The following is a 19,325-nucleotide window of genomic DNA, read 5'->3' on the forward strand; positions in this document are numbered from 1 at the left end:
GTTAGTAGGCATGACTGACATCACATTCATAGCCCCAGGGGATACAGTGGGAAATCTTGGTGTCCATTTTACTGTTCTCCTTAGCACAGATCGCTTAAAATACAGTTTTGTGTAGTTTTATTTCTTAAAAATTTGAGTTAATGTGCCTCAGATGTTTCCTAGGATGTCACTGAAGTGATGGAGAAGAAACATGGAAAAAACAGAATGTTTTTTAAATATTACATTTATAATAATTATAAATATCATAAATTATATGAATAATTATAAATACTATACATTATATTTAAAGTACTTATATATAATTATAAGTAAATGAATAATATATAATTAAAATATATAATTATAAATAACTATAGTTATAAATAAATGAATAATTCTCTGATAATAGATCCAATCACTTTTAACCAAAACCAAGTTCTTAAAACAGCTTTGTTTTAAAAATCAACTATCTTTCTGTTTGTGTTTTTGAGTTCATTTGCTGCCTTGGGTCCTCATGGTATGTATATTATTGGTGGTGTTCATGAGTTTCCATTTGTGTTCTGGCTAAGATCCCTGTAAAATGTTGGAAGAATTCTTAGGGAAGTAATGGGGAAATAAAGTTGATATGGGAAATGTTGGAAAAAGAATGTTAGGGTAAAAAGAAAGCAGCCTATCACCATGGAGTTTGGCTTTTGTGGTATTTGTCTGATAGTACTTTGAAAAATTATAATGTAAGTCATGGAATTGGATTCTTTCTCAAATAATTCTTTCATCAATTAATGTGTTCTAGATATTTAAACAATATTGTAATAGAATATATAGTCGAATAATCAAAATGTATAAATGTTTAATGTGCTGGCACGTTAAATATTTGCAAAGTAACTTACATGTATTTTTCTCACAATATGAACAATGGGCCAGGTATATTATTGTCCCTATTATAGTTTTGGGGAAACTGATTTATTCAGTAACTTAATACCCCCACGTCTCATGGTTGGTATATGTCAGAATCCAGGATTCACATCAAAGTTTGTTGGACCTCAGAATTTAAGCCCTTTATGATTATACTAAATAGCTAATAAATGGGATATTTCACAATAGCAAATGATAAATGGTATTACCTTAGTTACCATTTCTCATTATTTATCATTTATATAATGGTATAAGGTAATGCCATTCATCCTTTCCATTTTAGATTTGCCTTTTTATGTGGTTGGTTTCCTGTTTCTTCATTGCTGTACTCTCTCTTCCCTTTGCAGGAAGTAGCACACACATCAGTATATTAAAAGTAGAAAAGTTTTGTTTAATTTAATATCTGCTAAGTTCACTTGATCTTGAAAGAAGCTTTCTTTTTCATTTAATACCAACTATTGAATTTTTTTGCAAAATGCTGATAAAAATAGGGATTTAAAGGTTGCTGTCAAGTTGTTTTAGTATTTTTATTAGAAACTAGTATTTCAGAATTGGTAACCTAAAAGTTTACAAATTTCAGAGTCCAGTTGCTTAATCTAAGTATTCCTTAAATGATAAACATACTCATGTTAGATATACTGAGGCTATTTCACTCTCTGTTCTTCAGTATAAAATGCTGCCTTTGGGTTGTGTATTTAATTACTGTCTGCTAATTCATACTATTATTTGGAAAGTCACAGAAGTAACAACCGTATGTCTTTCATAAAGCCCCGTGAAAATTTAAATGCCCACTAAGTGGTCAGCAGAGGTACATTTAGTTCATAATAGAGCACTACCCTCTGGTGCTCACGCTTGGCTGTGTGCTCTCCAAAACCACCTTAGAGGGGTTAATGTCACATACTGCATGGGACGACCTTAATCAGGCTTAGTTTTAAGTGAAATATTCTATTATTCATAACATCACCATTTTGAAAAGACATTCAGAAATTTCCAATGTTGTTCAAAAGTATTACTGGAACTCCTGTGCTACAGGGGAAAATGGCTATTCCATCTGTTTCGCTCATAAAAATAAGCGAAATGCTTGAAAGTCAAGAACCGAGACGTCATTAAATTTCTTAAATGATGTAGGACCTAAGTCTTTTGTCCCAAGGTTCAGTGTGTGCCATCTGCATTGGACTGTGTATTTAATCTAAAAGTTTAAATGAGACTATGAACATATATATTTAAAATTCTGGATTTCCTGGAAGAATAGTACTTTTTCAGAAATATGGAGACAGCACAACATTATCAGCCAATAAACTACAAAGGGAGAACTGAAATTTGATTTACCATGCTTAAACATTATTTATTCCGAAACATAGGATCTGCTAGCCAAACTACTCATATGCAAAGAAGGTCTAATTTTTGTTGCTTCCCAAAGCATTATCCAAACCATTGCCATGGAGCTAATACATAGAGTATAGCTCTTTATGTGTGTAGACTTTGCCCATTATTTATTATTATTTCAGTTGTTTCAGTTTTTCCTGAAGACTTGATTTGGTAAGGTGTCTACACCGAAAGAGTGGATCCACATAAGAAAATAATCATAAGTTCTACATAAGCTTTCTGAATAGAATTCTTAGGTTATTCCAATTTGCTATTAATAAATGCCTTTTTTATGTACCTTTAGTTGTTACAGGGTAGATCACCCAAACCTGACAAGTGGGAGCTTCTTCAGCTGGGCAGTGGCGGCGGCATGGTTGACCAAGTCAGCGGGGACTGTGATGATGAAGACGGCTGCGGGGGATCAGGAAGTGGAGAAGTCAAGAGAACGCTGAAGATCACAGACTGTAAGTGTATGACTCTAACACTACTTTTTTAAAAAACTGTTTTTGAAATATAATTAAAGATATTGATATGGATGTAAAGAAATAATGACAATGAATTCAAACACAAGCAAGAGGAATCAGAAATGACAATGAATTTACTTTTATTCTGCGACACACATTCTTGGTGGTTTTATTTTTAACTAATGACTTCTAATGAAATGATAGTTTTCTGTCAAAACGAGTGAACGGTCAGTAGTTCTGAGAAGGTTTTAAAGTGGAATAACTCTTAAGGCATAATGGCTATTAATTGTATATTGATACATAACATGAAACCAGGATGGGTAAGTACTACTTAATAATCAAATTGTGCAATTAAAAAATTATCGTGTCATTATATAAGAAGGTTTTTATTTTATTACACTTTTATCATAGTCAAATTGCATAGAAATTGGTATATGGTTATTGATGGTAAAAACTACTTGGATTTAATGCTTATGAATTTTCCCTTCCAAAAAAAAAACTCACTAAACATTTATTTCACTTTGATTGTATGGATTTGAAACTACTTATGGTATTTCTGGACTCATTGCTGCTACAAAGGATAGAATTTTCAAATAACAACAAAAATTTACCAAATGGATTTCCTTTCCTGATTATCGCATACAAGATGAGGAATATAGGTTTCCACACTCCATTGTCATATTCATGCATTTGTTCATATGGGCAAACAACCAAAGTGATCAACTGAGAAATAACGTAAGCGTTAATGTACATAGAGTAGCTAGTTTCAACTATTCTTTTAGTATTGATTACACCAAAGGCAGGGGTCACCTTCTGGAAAGGTGCAGCCCCATGTGGAGATTGGTCTGATAGCTTCCCTCACAATCACAGAGAGCTGCTTTGCACCTATTGTAAGACATGCCTTTTGTTGGGAGAATAATTCATTTAATTTATAATTCTCTTATTGTGAATTACAAGCACTACAAATACTTCCAAAATCAATTCCTCCTTCCTTATAAGATCCGGCTTTACAAGTCAAATATTTTGGTTTCAAAGATGGAAGCCAAAAGAAGTGCAAAATTAAAAAGATAGTTAACATAATGAAATGTTTTCTCGTTAGACACAGTCATATATTTTATTTAACATGGAAAATAAATAGATGAGAATTAGTACACTTGAGCAGCCACTGAACAAAAGGCAACAAATTTTCTGGTGCGAATTAAGTCTATTCTATTCTTACAGAATGAGATAAAGATACGTGTCCTTGTTATGAGTGTTAATATAGTTTATCAGATTGGTTTCTCTTCTTTTTCTACCTTTGGTTAAGTGAAATCTAATTAAAGATACTATTATGGATGTAAGAAAATAAAGATAATGTATATAGAAACAAGAAAGGAATTGGAAATGAAAATGACTATTTTCATTTATTTAGGACATGCATTCTTAGTAGCTTTGTTTATTTTTGACCAATGACTTTTGATGAAAATTATAGTTTTCTGTGAAAAAATACTAGTGGATGATCACTAGGTCTGAGAATTATAAAGGTTTTATTTGTTTTTTTAAGTTTCCATAGGTTTTTGGGGGAACAGGCGATGTTTGGTTACATGAGTAAGTTCTTTAGTGGTGATTTGTAAGACTTTGGTGCACCCATTTGAGCAGTATGCCCTGTACCCCATTTGCAGTCCTCTTTTTGTACTCCCCCTCTACTCTTTCCCCCAAGTCCCCAAACTCCATCGTATCATTCTTGTGCCTCTGCATCCTTCAGAGCTTAGCTCCCACTATGAATGAAAACATGCGATGTTTGGTTTTCTGTTCCTGAGTTACTTCACTTAGAATAATGGCCTCCAGTTTCCTCTAGGTTGCTGCGAATACCATTATTTCGTTCCCTTTTATGGCTAAATAGTATTCCATGATATATACATACCACAATTTATGTATCCACTCTGAATGATAGGCATTAGGGCTGATTTCATATTTTTTTTGAGTTATAAAGGTTTTAAAGTGGAGTAATTCTTAGGGCATAATGGATATTAATTGTATATTGATAAATAATGTGAAACCAGGATGGGTAAGTACTACTAAATAATCAAATTGTATAATTTAAAAAACATTGTCACTATATAAGAAAATTTTTGTTATTACGTATTTATCATCGTCAAATAGCAAATTAAAATTTATGTTTAAAAAAATTAGGGTTTTCACTAGAAACAATTATCTTTACTAAAAGCTAAAATGTCTTCCACTGTATTTAGGAGTCATGACACATATCTATCAGGGTAATATTTAATAAACTTTCATATTCAACCTTTCTGGATTATTTATTTGTACTATAATTGCATTGCCTTCTAAATATTAGTAGTATTTTAGAACATGACGTTATTACAAAAATACAGAATTTGTGTGTCTGTGTGTGCGCACCTAAGTAGAACTGGTATATATAGGAAGCTTTTTACTTCATGAAGTTATTTACAAGCTCAATAACTTGTTATATATTAGTAGGTTACTCTTTTCCTTTGTTTCATAAAGGAGCTAGAGACAGTGAAGAATATTCAACTACTGATAGTTTTCTTCACAAAGCTACACTTGACAAGTTGGCAAAAATGAATTTTTACTTCAAAACCTTGGTTTCAATTACGGCTGAAATGGACAGGCATGGTACAAGCAGCTGCCTGTCGGAATTTGTGCTATTTAAGACATAGATTATTTTTCAGCAACTCCAGGAAAGCATTTTCTAAAAATCCACATCTGTTCTAAGTGGGTTGCCTATTCTGTTTCTACGAGTATATAGCTGTTGCCTTTCAATTTTTAATAAGTGGTTAGAAAACCACTGTGAATAGCTTGCTGAAGAACAGGGCGACAAGAAAGGGAGCAAAGTGTAGGTCACATTCCTATTTGTATAAAACACTCTAATATTTTGCCCCTTTTGGCCTAGTTTGATATATTGGTAAAGCAAGTTAAGGCATAGTTTTGGATCGTCTTAATGACTTAAAAATATTGAGATCTAAGAAGTTTATCAAGGCATCATCTGTGTTAAGAACTTGAAGTGCACGGCTATTTCTTCCTTACACTTCTGTTTATTCTTTGGAAAATATGACATAAATAGTGCACAGTTCATTTGTTACCATAAAAAGTCTAAATTTAAAGTTATATATGTATATGTGTGTGTGTGTGTGTGTGTGTGTATATATATATATATATATACATATCTACACATATATACATATACCTACATATAGTTTGAGTATGAATACTAATATTGTATCTTTGAAATTTCATGATTTGACCTTTCATTTATGCAAATGAAAAAAGTTGGTAATATTTTGCTAATTATTACTTGAACCGATTTTCTGTTTCTGCTCATGTTTATTTCAGATAACAGAGGGGTCTCAGTATTTCGATACGCAAAGTTTTACCACCAAAATATTTCTGTACCTTTTACGTGTCATTATGTATTTATCACCAATGTTAACACATTCTTTAACAATCTTGCTGCTTTCTAAATAATTTCTGTTTGCGATCCTACCTGTACATTGTAATTAAATTTTAACTAATGTTTCTTAAAGAGAGAAGCCATCTATGCTATGTAGGTTTCACTCTTAAGAAACTGATTTCAGTAGAATGGCTTAAAAATCCCATTAGAAAATTTTTTCTACATTTTTATGATACGGATTTGGTTCATTTACACAGAGACAGATATTTCACTAGTAACACGGGGTTGCAGGATTGGAATGGCTTAGAACTTAAAAGTCTCCTCACCCCTTTTTGACACCTGCCATTCTTTCACAGGAGCTAGCTGATGAAGGTTCCAAACACAACTGGAAAAAATAATTCTCTTCTTTTGGCCATGCAGAACAAATCTAATATTCAAACAATACTTCTTGAAATATCTGACTATATTTCTTATGTCTCTAAATCCGGAAAGTAGCTTCAAACGTTGAAAAACAAAACAGAGTGCTACTTAAAACAACTTGTAGCAAAATTATTCTACATATAATTTTGAAAATTTGTGGTCGCATTGCTTACAATTATTATGTGATAGTATGATTTAAATAAGAATAGCTCTGCTTATAAAAAGTAAATAATACATAATCCATGATCAAATTCATTTTGGCAAGGTGGTTCACAGTGATGAGACAAAATGGATTTGATCACAACTAGAGCCGGATCCCAGACGTTTGTAAAAAGTAAGGTGATTTTCAATCTTTGGATTTATTTTGGTGGGCTTCTCCTCCTCATGACATATTCCAAATATTTTAGGATTCCAGAATTCAGTTATCAAACCTTTTAACACATCTATTGACAACTAGCTCTTTTCCCACAGACTTCCTACTGAATCACAATAGTGATACTAAGGTTCCCTGCACTGATAACACTGTCCAGTTTATAAACCATTTCCCAATGTAATAGCTTAGGAGGTAGACTTATTGAAACAAAGTATTTGACTTAAATATGATTAAGGTAGAAATAGTAGGATAATACATTGCAATATTAAATTGCTAGATCTAGAATGTTTGGTTGATTTTCTGTAGTCTAAAATAAATAGAACTATTGTTTATACTGTTTCAGTTTTCTCACTTCGTAACTTTGTATCTGCTTCTAACTAACGCATCCAAGTCAGGGTACTAAGAATGACCTTGGAAGATAAGTTAATCCATATACAGAGCAAATGAAAATGACACTTTGTTAGCTACTGAAGAATAAGGGAAGCTGATTTATTTAGTAATGCAAGATTGTAGAGTGAGTGAAAATTCTTGGCTTCTTATTTATTTTTACCATAAATCACCTTCACTTCAAAAGTCTCAGGTGGATGTGAAACTTCAGGAACTCTCAAAAAGATACAACTTTATTTTTCTTTCCAGAACTACTAAAATGATGTATTTATTCATATTGTAGATATTATTTTACATAGTCTCAGTTTTTTTCTTATGGATATAAATTCTGTCAAATACATATGCCTAGAAGGTTTTGATACCATTATAATATACCATTATAGTTTTAAACATGTTTACCGATTATATGTATTATTACTAAAGTTTCACCAAAGTTGATCAAAATAAAATATAGTCAGCTTACTTCGTAAAGTGTTGAAAAGTAGCTCATTAATATTTTTTCAAATATAAGAAAAAGGTACTGAAAGTAACTATTTTTCAGCAAGGCTATTGCTTATCATTTGTCTATCCATTCATACTAAAAATAGCTTATGTTTGTAAGGTTTATTAGATTAAAACCTTTGCAAGACATTGAAAGTAATCTTGAGTAATGACTACACCCTTTGATCTACATTTTACAAGAGCCTAATTCTAAATGTCAGATAAAACCCTGCATGATAAAACCATAGAAAAATTCAGATAAACACTTCTCGGTCCAGTTTAATATTCAAAAATTTTAAATACTTTGAAATTATCATCTAGTGCAGTTTTGATAGTAGTGATGAAAATTATACTAAAGAGAAATGAAATATATGTCTAAGATAAATATAGTTTAATATGTGATCACTATGAATATTTTTCTGATTATACATTTCCATTTTGGTTTCTAAGTAATTGATATTCATCCTGACTGCCTGCTATTTTGTTAACAATATTGTGTAATGGAATATGGATACCTAATGAATCATATATACTCATCTTTCTTTCTCTTGAAAAGTTATATAGCATATTAATATATTTAAATAGTAGAATTGAAATAAAAGGGTTTGTCCTTGAGTGCCTAAGTGATTATTTTCATTGCATTGGCTTAGACTAATGTTAAATCACTCAGGTGAAGGTGAAGAGGGTTGACTTATTAATTAAAGCTCCCTAGCTTACGTTTCAGATCACTCCACTCTTCTGTAACCATGCCATCCCAGAGAACATATAATGTTATGGTCTTTTTTGAACAACACAATGCTAAGTGTAACTATATAATCAACAGAGGAGGTAAAAAAATTTCAAGCAAATAGGAGGTAAATTTTCTCATGACTTAACCAAGATTATATAGCTACCAACAAAACCAGAAACAAACCCATTCTTATCTAGCTCTATTGTTGATATCATTTTGTTGTGAATAAATAGAGTGGCGACTGAAATGCTGATACTCTCTCTCAATCAGGATTCATTGATAAAGTGCATCTGGTAGAAACAAGTTAGGTATATCTTTGGCTCTTGAATGACGTCGGTGCCTCTAACTGTGTGGAAGTAATCATTTTCATATAGATTATTGAACAGAAAATCGAGCACTCACTAAGTAGAAATAATTTTTTTTAAATCGAGTATTTGAGCTGGTTTCAGAGCTTCTCAAACTTTCTCATTCATACAAATTACCTGGGGCCCTGGTTAAAATTTAGAGTATAATACAGGAAATCTGAGGTGGGGAATTTCTTACCTGCTTACAGATGATGCTATTATTCCTTGGTCCATAGGACCACACTGTGAAGAGCAAACATTTACACCCTTTTTCATTACAGTCTTTATTTGTATCTCTAAAATAACTCTCTATTAAAGCACGATGAAAATATCTAAAACACTATGTATTAACATTACAAGCAAGCATCATGTGATGAAGGACATTTGGAGCTGTAACACTTAGGCCGGTAGTGGTGGCTTATTCTGTACGAACTTTGGTATCAGTCTCTGATAATTTTTAGCATGAGGTTTACTACTTAACACCAAAGTGGAACTGCTTCCATCTTTTTTCAGAACATGTGAAGCCTTCAGGTTATACTTTTTTAGAATACTTCCATTTTGAAATAATACCTCTGGTATCTCAGCAGAAATGCTTCACATTTATCAACTCTTCCAGTTGGTGATGAACACAGAAGAAATATTGTGCGCAATCCCCTGTATCACATTATATGCCAACAGAGATAAATCAACGTTTTATGTGAGCTCAAAGAAAGGAAAAAAACTACCCAAATGGGGAGTTCAAAAACTATTTCACAGAGGAGACAGAGAAAGGGCAATCTGGAAAAACAAATTTGCCTGCATTATTTATGAGAAAGTGGTCTTTGAGAGGTGGACTTAAAATTTGGTTTCAGCAGCTGACAATAGGGAAGAGAAGGTTTCCTGGGAGGAGCAAAAATCATAGACGGAGCAAGGGGTGTGTTTACAGAGGAACAGGATTATTAAAATTACTTGAAAAAATATTGGAAAACTCAAAACATGAATTAAAAATGTTATAATTGGTTTCTTTTTTTTTTTTTTTAAATACATGAGTGGAGTCTTTACTTGCTGGGCAAAGAGGAATTATTAAAAGCTTTTCTGTATGGTGGTTTTAGTGTGCAGCCATTTTTACCAGCAATATAGTGAACTGCTTAAGAGAAAAAATATGCACAATAAAATTAGTATATCTTGAACAAATTACTTATTTCCTACCTTGTACAAGTTCTGTGCCTCGATTTTCTTAAGATCTGAATATAAGCAGGACATTCCAAGTGATTTTGTTGTGAAGATGAAGTGATTTAATCCATAGCATTCCAAGAGTGTCCAACTCACACCTGTCCATTGAAACAAAAGTATTGGATAAAATATGTAAAAGTTTGGATTTTATTAAATGCTTCTATAAATTAGCAAGAAATGAATATTCGATAAAATTGAAGTCATACATAACAATTGATAGAAGTAGAGGCACAGATAGTGGTAGATGGATACAGTTCTATATACACATAATTTAAGGAAAATAATGCTGTTGTACCTACCCCTCCACTGAGTCTGAGAAATGAAACATTTTTATGGCCTTATCTGCCTCACTCTGAACACATCTCACTGCATAGAGAGTTTGCTTATCCTAATTATAAATTTTATAAAAATCATAGTTTTAACAATACGTGTGTCCCTAAAGGATATATTACTTGTTTCTGTTGGTTTTTGAATTTTATATGAATCAAATCAGTCTATCTTGTTACTGCTTTTGCTAAACAGTACAGTTTTGAGGCTCATCCATGCTGATGGATATGGGTGTACTCGTTTTTTTTTTTTTCTTCTTTTCTTTTTTTGAAACTGAGTCTCACTCTGTCACACAGGCTAGAATGCAGTGGCACAATCACTGATCACTGCAACTTCCACCTCCCAGGCTCAAGCAATTCTCATGCCTCAGCCTCCTGAGTAGCTGGGATTACAGGTGTGTGACACCATGCCCAGCTAATTTTTGTATTTTTTGTATTTTTAGTAGAGGCAGGGTTTTACCATGTTGGCTAGGCTAGTTTTGAACTCCTGACCTCAAGTGATCCACCTGCCTCGGTCTCCCAAAGTGCTGGGATTACAGGCGTGAGCCACTGTGCCCAACCCTCATTTTCTTACCAAAGTATAATAATCTAATTTATGAATACAAAACCCACTTACGTATGTATTTCATTGTTGATGAATATTGGAGTTGATATCAGTCAGTGGCATTTGGGATGATATGAGAAGTGTGCTGAACTATCTGGAAAGTATCTCTTGATATACACGTGCAAGAGCATACAGCATGTCTTAGAAGTAGCATGGCAGTGCCACAGAACAAAAGATGCTTATGTTCAGCTTTAACTAGGTATGTTGCCTGCTTTGCAAAGCAATTGTACCAATTCATATTCTCACTAGAAATAATGAGTTTCTACCGCTCCCCATCTTTGCAGACACTTTTATTCATGTTCGCTGATTTTGCATATTCATCCAAAAAATAGAAGTATAACAATATTCAGTATTCTATTTCCCTGACAATTGGATTTCACTTTTATAGCAAGTATATAACAAATTTTTATTTCCTTATCTGCAGTTTCTTTCAAAAGAAAAAAAATTAGCCCTTTTTCCCATATTATGTTGTTTTCCTATTGTTATAAGTAGTACCTAACACTGAATAATTTATGAAGTAAGGAGGTTTATTTTGGGTCAAGTTTCTGCAGACTGTGTGAGAAGCCTGGTACAAACATCTGCTCCACTCCTGGTGAGGTCTCAGGAAGTTTACAACATGGTGGGAGGCAAAGGGAGAACCAGTGTATCATATGGAGAAAGAGGACGGGAGCAGGTGCCACATTCTTTAAAGCAACCAGATCTCTCATGCTCTCACAGCTAGAATTTACTCATTACCATAGGGAAGGCACCAAGCCATTTATGAGGAATCCTTTCCCATGACCCAAACACCTCCCATGAGGCCCCAGCTCCAACACTGGGGATCACATTTCAATGTGAGATTTGGAGGGGACAAAGATCCAAACAATGTCACTCATTTCTATCAGGTTATTTTTTTTTCCTCTTTGGCAGATACTATCAGTACAAAAGTCAATTTCAGCGATCCTTTACCTCTTTTGGCTAGGACCTCAGGAAGGGGAGAATAGATTCTTGAATTTTTCTTTTTATTGAACCAGTTTTCCAGATAATTAATTGATTCCCTGTCTTTCTCAGAAGATGACCAATTCTTTTATAAATGTTTAAATGTCATCATGAACTCAGTTTTAAAAACGTTTATAATTCTTATCCTTATTGAAGTTCAGATTGTCTCACCTTTTGCCAGTTGGTACCTTTCCCATTTGGTTTTAAGTGCTATGAAATGAACCTTGAAATATTTACTAGTTTTTTTGCTACCTGATATAATTAGATGTACTAAGCTCAACCAATCCATTGTCACAAACCTGGAATGAGCCATTTTTACAGGAGACTTTGTTTTACTAGAAAATGTCATTTCATGATTGCAATCTGAGCCCTAATGATGGCTCTTAGAAACATAAGTGATAATGAAAATAAATATTTCATAATTACTCGTTTACCTTATTCCACATTAAATACACCACATTATCTGAATAATAAAACTGCCCCTACCCATTATGATTACTAAAATTAGCTAAACATTTTTGTATTGTCTGTTTTCTCTCTCCATTTTATGGTTCTACCAGAGATAGACACACATAGAGACAGAGATAGTGTCAGGACACACATCATATCTGCCACTTAACTCTTGTTGTATATATAATGCTAACTACTTGCTTTTATGTCAATACCTCCCTAGTACATTGCTTATGAAGGACTCATGGGGACAATATTTTACAAGTTATTTTATGGTGATAAGCCTTTCTGCCCTTTAGTCTTGAAAATTAATTTTGTTCCATACAAAAATGTTGGCTCATATGTTCTTTCCTTCCAATTGTTTGTAAGCTCTGAATTTTGCTGTGGTAGAATGTACTAGTGGCAAAATTTATAATGATAAACTATTTTTCTTTCCATTATTAGCTACTTGCTTTTCCCCCCTCTCAGTGCCCATTGATTTGTTTTCTAAATTGTACAGCAATTTTGCTAGAATATATCTTTGTGTTGGTAGCTCTGAGTTGGTATTCTCAGTTGCGTAGTGTACTTTTTCAATATGTAATTTTAAATACTTTTCTAGGAGGCTTTTATTGAATTATAGTTTTAATAATTTGTTGTCTTCTTTTTAACTTTCTTCCTCAGGAGCACCTGTTATTATTTGTTGAATTTTCTTTATCTTCAGCATTTTCCCAAATCCTTTTTGAACTGTTGCTCAATTTCTTTTTGATTGTAAAAATTCACCTCTTTACCTTCTGTTTCTCTTAAGATATTATTAGTGGTGCTTTCTTTGCTTTTGCATTTCTTCTAGGTTGTAATTATTTTTAAAGGAATTTGCATTTTTCCTTTTTTTCTTTTTTTTTTTAGATCTCTAACTTCTTTCCTGAAATTTTCTAATTCTAACTTGTTATTTTTTGGTGTCTTGTATCCTATGCTTACTGCCTTTTAGCTTGCTTTGAAGTCATATATCATATGTTAGTCTGCTTTTTGAACATCTTTATGGTGTGCTTATATTGTTTGCAGGGATCCTAACAGAATATGCAATATTTATGGTGATAACTTTTTGTGAGATTTGATCTCAAAACATTTCGGTTGCTTATTTTCATGTTAGTATAAATCCCCTTCATTTTTAGAATCAAGCTTGGTTTGAATAGCTTTTCTAAATCTACTGAGTTTCCTGTTCTGCTGTCTTCATGTAGTCTTAAAAAAATACAGTGACTTGTTATCTAAGATTTCCTGTCTCTTTCTCTCCCCAATGATAATTCCTATCATCTCTTTCTTAACTTTGTTATTCTTGTCTCACTAATTTTTTATTCCACTTCCGGCAGTTATGTGGAATCCCCTCATCCCAAATGGTAAGAAAACTTGTCAGATTTTAGCTTCAAAAGTTCAACCGGTTTCAGAGAGTCTATATCCTTTAATCTTATAACAGGGCCCTTGCATCCACCCAATATTAGTGTGGGCATAAATTTTCACAGTTCTCTGCTGTTTTTGAATTGATTTTCAGTAAATCATTACGGGTTCTGTTGTTTTCATGGTATTAACTTGCTGCATTGCTGCCCTCTGTTTCTTCTGCACACATGCTGATACTATGTTGATTGTGTGGCTATTGGTGGGGTGCTCTCACTGGTTTCCGCTTTGTGATTAATAAGGATGACATTTTCACTGAGTTTTGTTTTATGTAATTGGCAAAAACCACAATTACTTTTGCACCAGTCTAATAAATGGTATCCATGTGATTTTGATTTTGCTATCAAATTAGTCTTTCCATTTTATGTAAGGATTTGCGAATGTTCCAAAGCTATTCTGCAACCACCACTGCTATCTTACCTTAATTTCCCAATCGTTTTTTTTTTATGAGTAAATATGAGCATAATAGATGACACTTTGATGCTCTTCCTTTTTGGTCCTGTTCCCCTGATTTACATATGCGTGTGTGTGTATCTCGTAATTATTTAGAATTTATATAATTTAATATTGAACGACAGTGTTTTTAAAACTTTAATATGCCTCCAATTCATCTTTCTGCTGATGAAATAGACTTTATTATAATTGATGTATGAATATACCACAGTGTATTATCTATTATTTTCAATTTTAATAAACACTGCTACAAACAAGCCTCTCTATGAATGAGTATGTATTGCATTAGGTTGCAAAACTAATCTTCTAAGTGATTATATTATGTCATGCTTCTACCAGCACTTACAGTAAACTATTTTTGAATTTGTACCATAATTTCATATCCTCAGAGTTATTAATTTTGCTGAATTTGTAAAATGTATATGGCAGATATCTTTGTGTATATGAAAGAGAAATTGCAACAGGGGAAAGAGAAAAACTTTCCACTGAACCAAAAGATGAGATAGTTTTATGCACCTGAAAAAGCTAGTGAAAAAGTATTGGGCCGAGCTTAGGAGTGAGCTTGGTTATTGTGATTAGGTCATATATGTTTGCTAATTGGTACCTAGGAAAGTTAGTGACTTGTTTTCTAAGATTTCCTGTCTCTTTAGGTCTCCTACAAAAGTCTCTTTCCTGTCTCCTATAAAAGTTAGGCTGCTACCCTGACATAGAGACTGGGAGATAGGATTTCTGTCTTGGTGATTATATTATATAAAGATAGCTCCTTAAAAAAGAGAATCCTGGCTTTTAAAACAGGCGAGAACCTGGAAGATTTACATCTCAAATGGGAAGAGAAAGAATTTACAGTTAGCAATGTTCTAAAGTAAGTGCCGAAATTAGGGGATAATGTCAGGAAGAAAACTTTAAATTTGAGTCAACTTGAAGGAAACGAAACAACTGATCTGGTGAAGTTTATCATAACTTTTTGCTTAATGGCCATTTTATGTTTCCTCTTTTGTGAATTTCCTCTTCTCCTTTTTTCATATTTTGTTACTTGGTTGGGTTAAAGTATCTCGTTATATACCTAACTAACAACATTTTCTCAGCATATAAGTTGTGAGAAATCTGTTTCTGGTGTGACTTCTAAAGAGGTATGCCTCCTGTATACTCATAAATTACCGTCTACAAGGCGAAATAGGTCTATCAGTAAATATATTAAAATGAACTATAAAAACAACATAAAAATTGAGAAACATGAGGAATAAAGAATGCATAAATAGTAGAGAATGATTAATTATATGGGGATTTTCTTAAGAATAACATCTTAGAAGTTATAGCTGAGCTGGATTTCCATAGGGTACCAAAGATAATCAGATGCAGAGTGGACTAAAATTCATCCCAGACGCAGCACTTACCAAAGTACAGATGTTCCAAGTACCAGAGCGTTTTCAGGCAAGCTCATTGTTTCCGCTCTTCCTGGAGCACCACTTTTGAGGAAGGAATGATAGAAGAGGCTCAGACAGGTAGTCAGTGGGCTCTACAATGAAGGAGCAATATAATTGTCCTGTATAGCAGTTTGGACTTACTCTAAAAAAAATGGATTTATTCAACTGCAAAATGTACAAAGGAAAATCCATACATTCAAAACACGATGCCCAAATAATACAATAAGTTTCAGTGTTGTTTAGGTAACCATTGGGTCTAGGTCTTCATTCCATAAGTCCAAAAATAAACTGTCAATGTTCCTCCCAAAGCATTTCAGTTTTTCCTTTTTATTTTTTATTTTGTCATTGTTGTTGACAACACTATGACTCGTCATCCTCCGGGACAGAAACTCTGGAGTCATCTTGTGTTCCTCCCCTTCCTTCATTCCCCACATTTAGTAAGACCCATTGACCTTACTTCTAAATTCTCTTAAATATACTTTCTTTTCCATCCCCACTGCTAGGCTCTTAGTTTAATCCCTCAACATCTCTTGCCCAAATCGATCTTATAATATCACATTTGTCACTCTGCTTTTGTATTGCCCATGTCTCCACTTTTGGTGAAATACTATGTTAAAACTGATTTTTTTGGAAACTCCAGTCATCATGTAATCTCTTTAGGCAGAGTTGGTACTCTAGGAGAGGATGCAGGTTCAGTATCAAAACTTATGAACTGTTGAACAATAGCTTTTGGTTATTTGTCACTTTAGAGAGCCAGCTTTAATTCTTCTGAAAGCGCCCAGATGCTTTTGACCAAACTAAACTCTTTTATTGTCTCCCATATCTCAGTGAAATGAGTGTGGTGTTCACGTGTTCTTTGCTTCTGAAGTCACATACTTCAAAACCCAGAAGACTGCTATGGCTACTGTGCTGGTGAATTACCTATTTTGCCACAGATCCAAGTCTTCTCTTCTGTAAATCGGTCTGTGCTTATGCAAACTATACTTCTCAAACTCTCTACTAAATCCCTCACCTGCATGAAGCCTATACATTATATTTCCCTGATTCTCTTGCCAGGTATTAAACTTTTATTTTTTTCTGCCAATGGAAAGTCCTAAAAGGAGATTAAAAGAAGGAGAGAGGAAAGCACTTCTTCTGGTTTCCAGTTTCTGCTGCATCACACCAAAGCAGAGCATCATTCCCCTGCCTCCAGACATGTTTAGCTCTTATATTAGCAGCTAGGATAAACCCCTTGAAAGTAGGTACAAGCCAACTTTACTTACATCACTAGTCTGAGTGCCAGCAGTGTGGGGCTGGCACTCAGGTATGAGCATCACCTTGGAAGGGCAATATTCCCATTGTCCATTTGAGAAGCATATTTTTCTTTCAAATTCCTAGATGCTGGTTATCCTATCTCTTCCCTTTCCTAAAACAAGGATTGGGAGCTGCCCTGTGTAATCACTAATATCAATATTCTTTTCCTTTTAATTGAGAGACAGTCTCTTCCCTGTCACCCAGGCTGGTGTGCAGTGGCCCCATCTCTGTTCACTGCAACCCCTACCTCCTGGGTTCAAGCAATTCTCCTGCCTCAGCCTCCAGAGTAGCTGAGATTACAGGCACACACCACCACACCTGGCTAATTTTGGTATTTTTATGAAATACGAAAGACGAGGTTTCACCATGCTGGTCAGGCTGTTCTCAAACTCCTGATCTCAAGCGATCCATCTCCCTCAGACTCTCAAAGTGCTGGGATTACAGGAATGAAAATATCTATGTTCTTTTACATCCTATTTTTGTTTCACTAACTTTTAAAGGTCTATATACCAATTCCTGTGTTAAATATCTAAAATGGCTTCTCTTTTCTTGATTGGACCTATCTGATATAGCTATTGTTAATTGTGTAAAGTTAGACCAAAATATATTTTTCTGAAAACAAATAAGACCTTCCTTCTAGTTTTTTTTTTTTCTTTCTTTTTGCAGGGGTGTAAACCTATTATAATTTTCTATAGTTGAACATTCTACTGTGAAGGATAACATCTGTTTTAGCATTTCTTCCCAAATTCCAGAGGAAGATAATCACATAGAAAATTAAATAAAGTAAGCCATTGAACAGAGAGTAAAGGGAAATAGATGTCTTCTGGGTGGGAAGTTCCCTGGGAAATCATCCCTGGAACCATGAAGTCTTTGATGAAATTTGGCTTTGTGCCTGGTCCACCTGGGTTGATCTGCAGCTCCGAGTGTCAGTGAGACTACTATATAAAACTATGTCTCTGAAGACGGCTGACTAATTGGGTCTTCCATGGAGCCAACTGTACAGAACAGGGAAAAAGTTGAGGCAAGGCAATTAGTTCATAAATGGATAATAAGAAAGCAAATGAGACTGACAGCTTGAAGACACTGAATGCCATTGGTTTTTGAAAACAAATTCCAAGTCTTGTTCCTTCACTATTACTAATTTCAGGTCATCCTAGACTTGCAGTATTTGAATTAACTCTGTAGGATATGGTCAAGCATCTCTTCAACATCCTGAATACCAGCCAGTTTCATATTTCTAAAGTATGGTTCTATTTCTGTACCCAGCACGAATACCTTTATTAGTTCCTGTGGCCCGCTCAAAAGTATTCTTTTTTCGTATGAGTTGTACTAGCCGCAATAGTACTAAAATCATCTAGGGTAAGTCAGGGAACACCTTTTTATCTTTCTATATGCCACAGAACAATTTTTGATCATAGAGTATATAACCTGCAATAGAATCACATCAGATTAATCTCTGTGCTTGTTAAAATGCAGATTATAGAGTTATACTCAGAAATATTGAATCAACATTTCCAGTGGTAGAGCCCAGAAATGGATATTAACAAGAATACTAAATCACTATTTCCACCAAAGCTTGAGGACAACTACCTCATAGTCCCTGCCACAGTGCATGAGACATTTAATGAATGTGTTCTGAAGGACACGAATGGGTGCATGTAATCTACACATCTCTAAGACACATCTTAATTAACATTAAAATCCAGATTTTCTAATGAATTGAAAATCTTGACATTAATTTTAGCCAAGAATATTATTGAGAAAGCAAAGTGAATATGACCGTTTATATGCAGCAGATCAAAGCTGAGTTAAAATACAAAATAAATTTGGTGAGTATAGTTTTCATCAGTTCTTGGTACTTATGAATTATACAAATAACTCTTTCAGATTTTCACTTAGTAGAGACCTGACTGGAATTTTTTCCATTAATGTGTAATTTTGAGTGAAAATTAACAATTCAAAAAGTAATTATTAAATGCTAATTGTTAAGCTGAAGTGTAAAGCACTGAATTTAAGAGTATAATTTTCTAGATTAATATATAAGGTCTCAATTATGGAGGAGCTACATTAATACAATATGTATTGCTTCAGGACAGGTTTTATTATGTTTGACTTCCTTTAATTTCCCTGTAACTCTAATGTTTTATGCTAATTTTTAAGAATATAATTATATTTACCTGTTAAGTAATAAATATATATATAAATATAGATCTTTGGTTATAAATTTGCAAAATAGTATGGATTTTGTATCATAATATTTTTTGGCATAATTATTAATGTTTCTTACCTTTGTGTTA

The 19,325-nt window shown here is 33.6% G+C and overlaps 1 protein-coding gene across 3 annotated transcripts in view; it reads left to right on the plus strand.

Annotated features, from left to right (window-relative positions):
• GPC5 (glypican 5) overlaps positions 1 to 19,325 on the plus strand; it is a 1,400,523-nt gene that overhangs the window by 731,927 nt on the left and 649,271 nt on the right. For 2 of the 3 annotated variants that reach the window (XM_032277277.1, XM_032277278.1), the window contains exon 7: positions 2,561 to 2,720. In XM_032277277.1, coding sequence (XP_032133168.1) covers positions 2,561 to 2,720 — 160 coding nt within the window. Of the gene's footprint in view, positions 1 to 2,560; positions 2,721 to 5,349; positions 5,355 to 19,325 lie in introns of all 3 variants that reach the window. The other variant, XM_032277279.1, reaches the window with a different exon arrangement.

This window comes from Sapajus apella, unplaced genomic scaffold (genome assembly GCF_009761245.1).
Source record: "Sapajus apella isolate SASKATOON/1434 unplaced genomic scaffold, GSC_monkey_1.0 scaffold9, whole genome shotgun sequence".
Taxonomy (NCBI): Eukaryota; Metazoa; Chordata; class Mammalia; order Primates; family Cebidae; genus Sapajus; species Sapajus apella.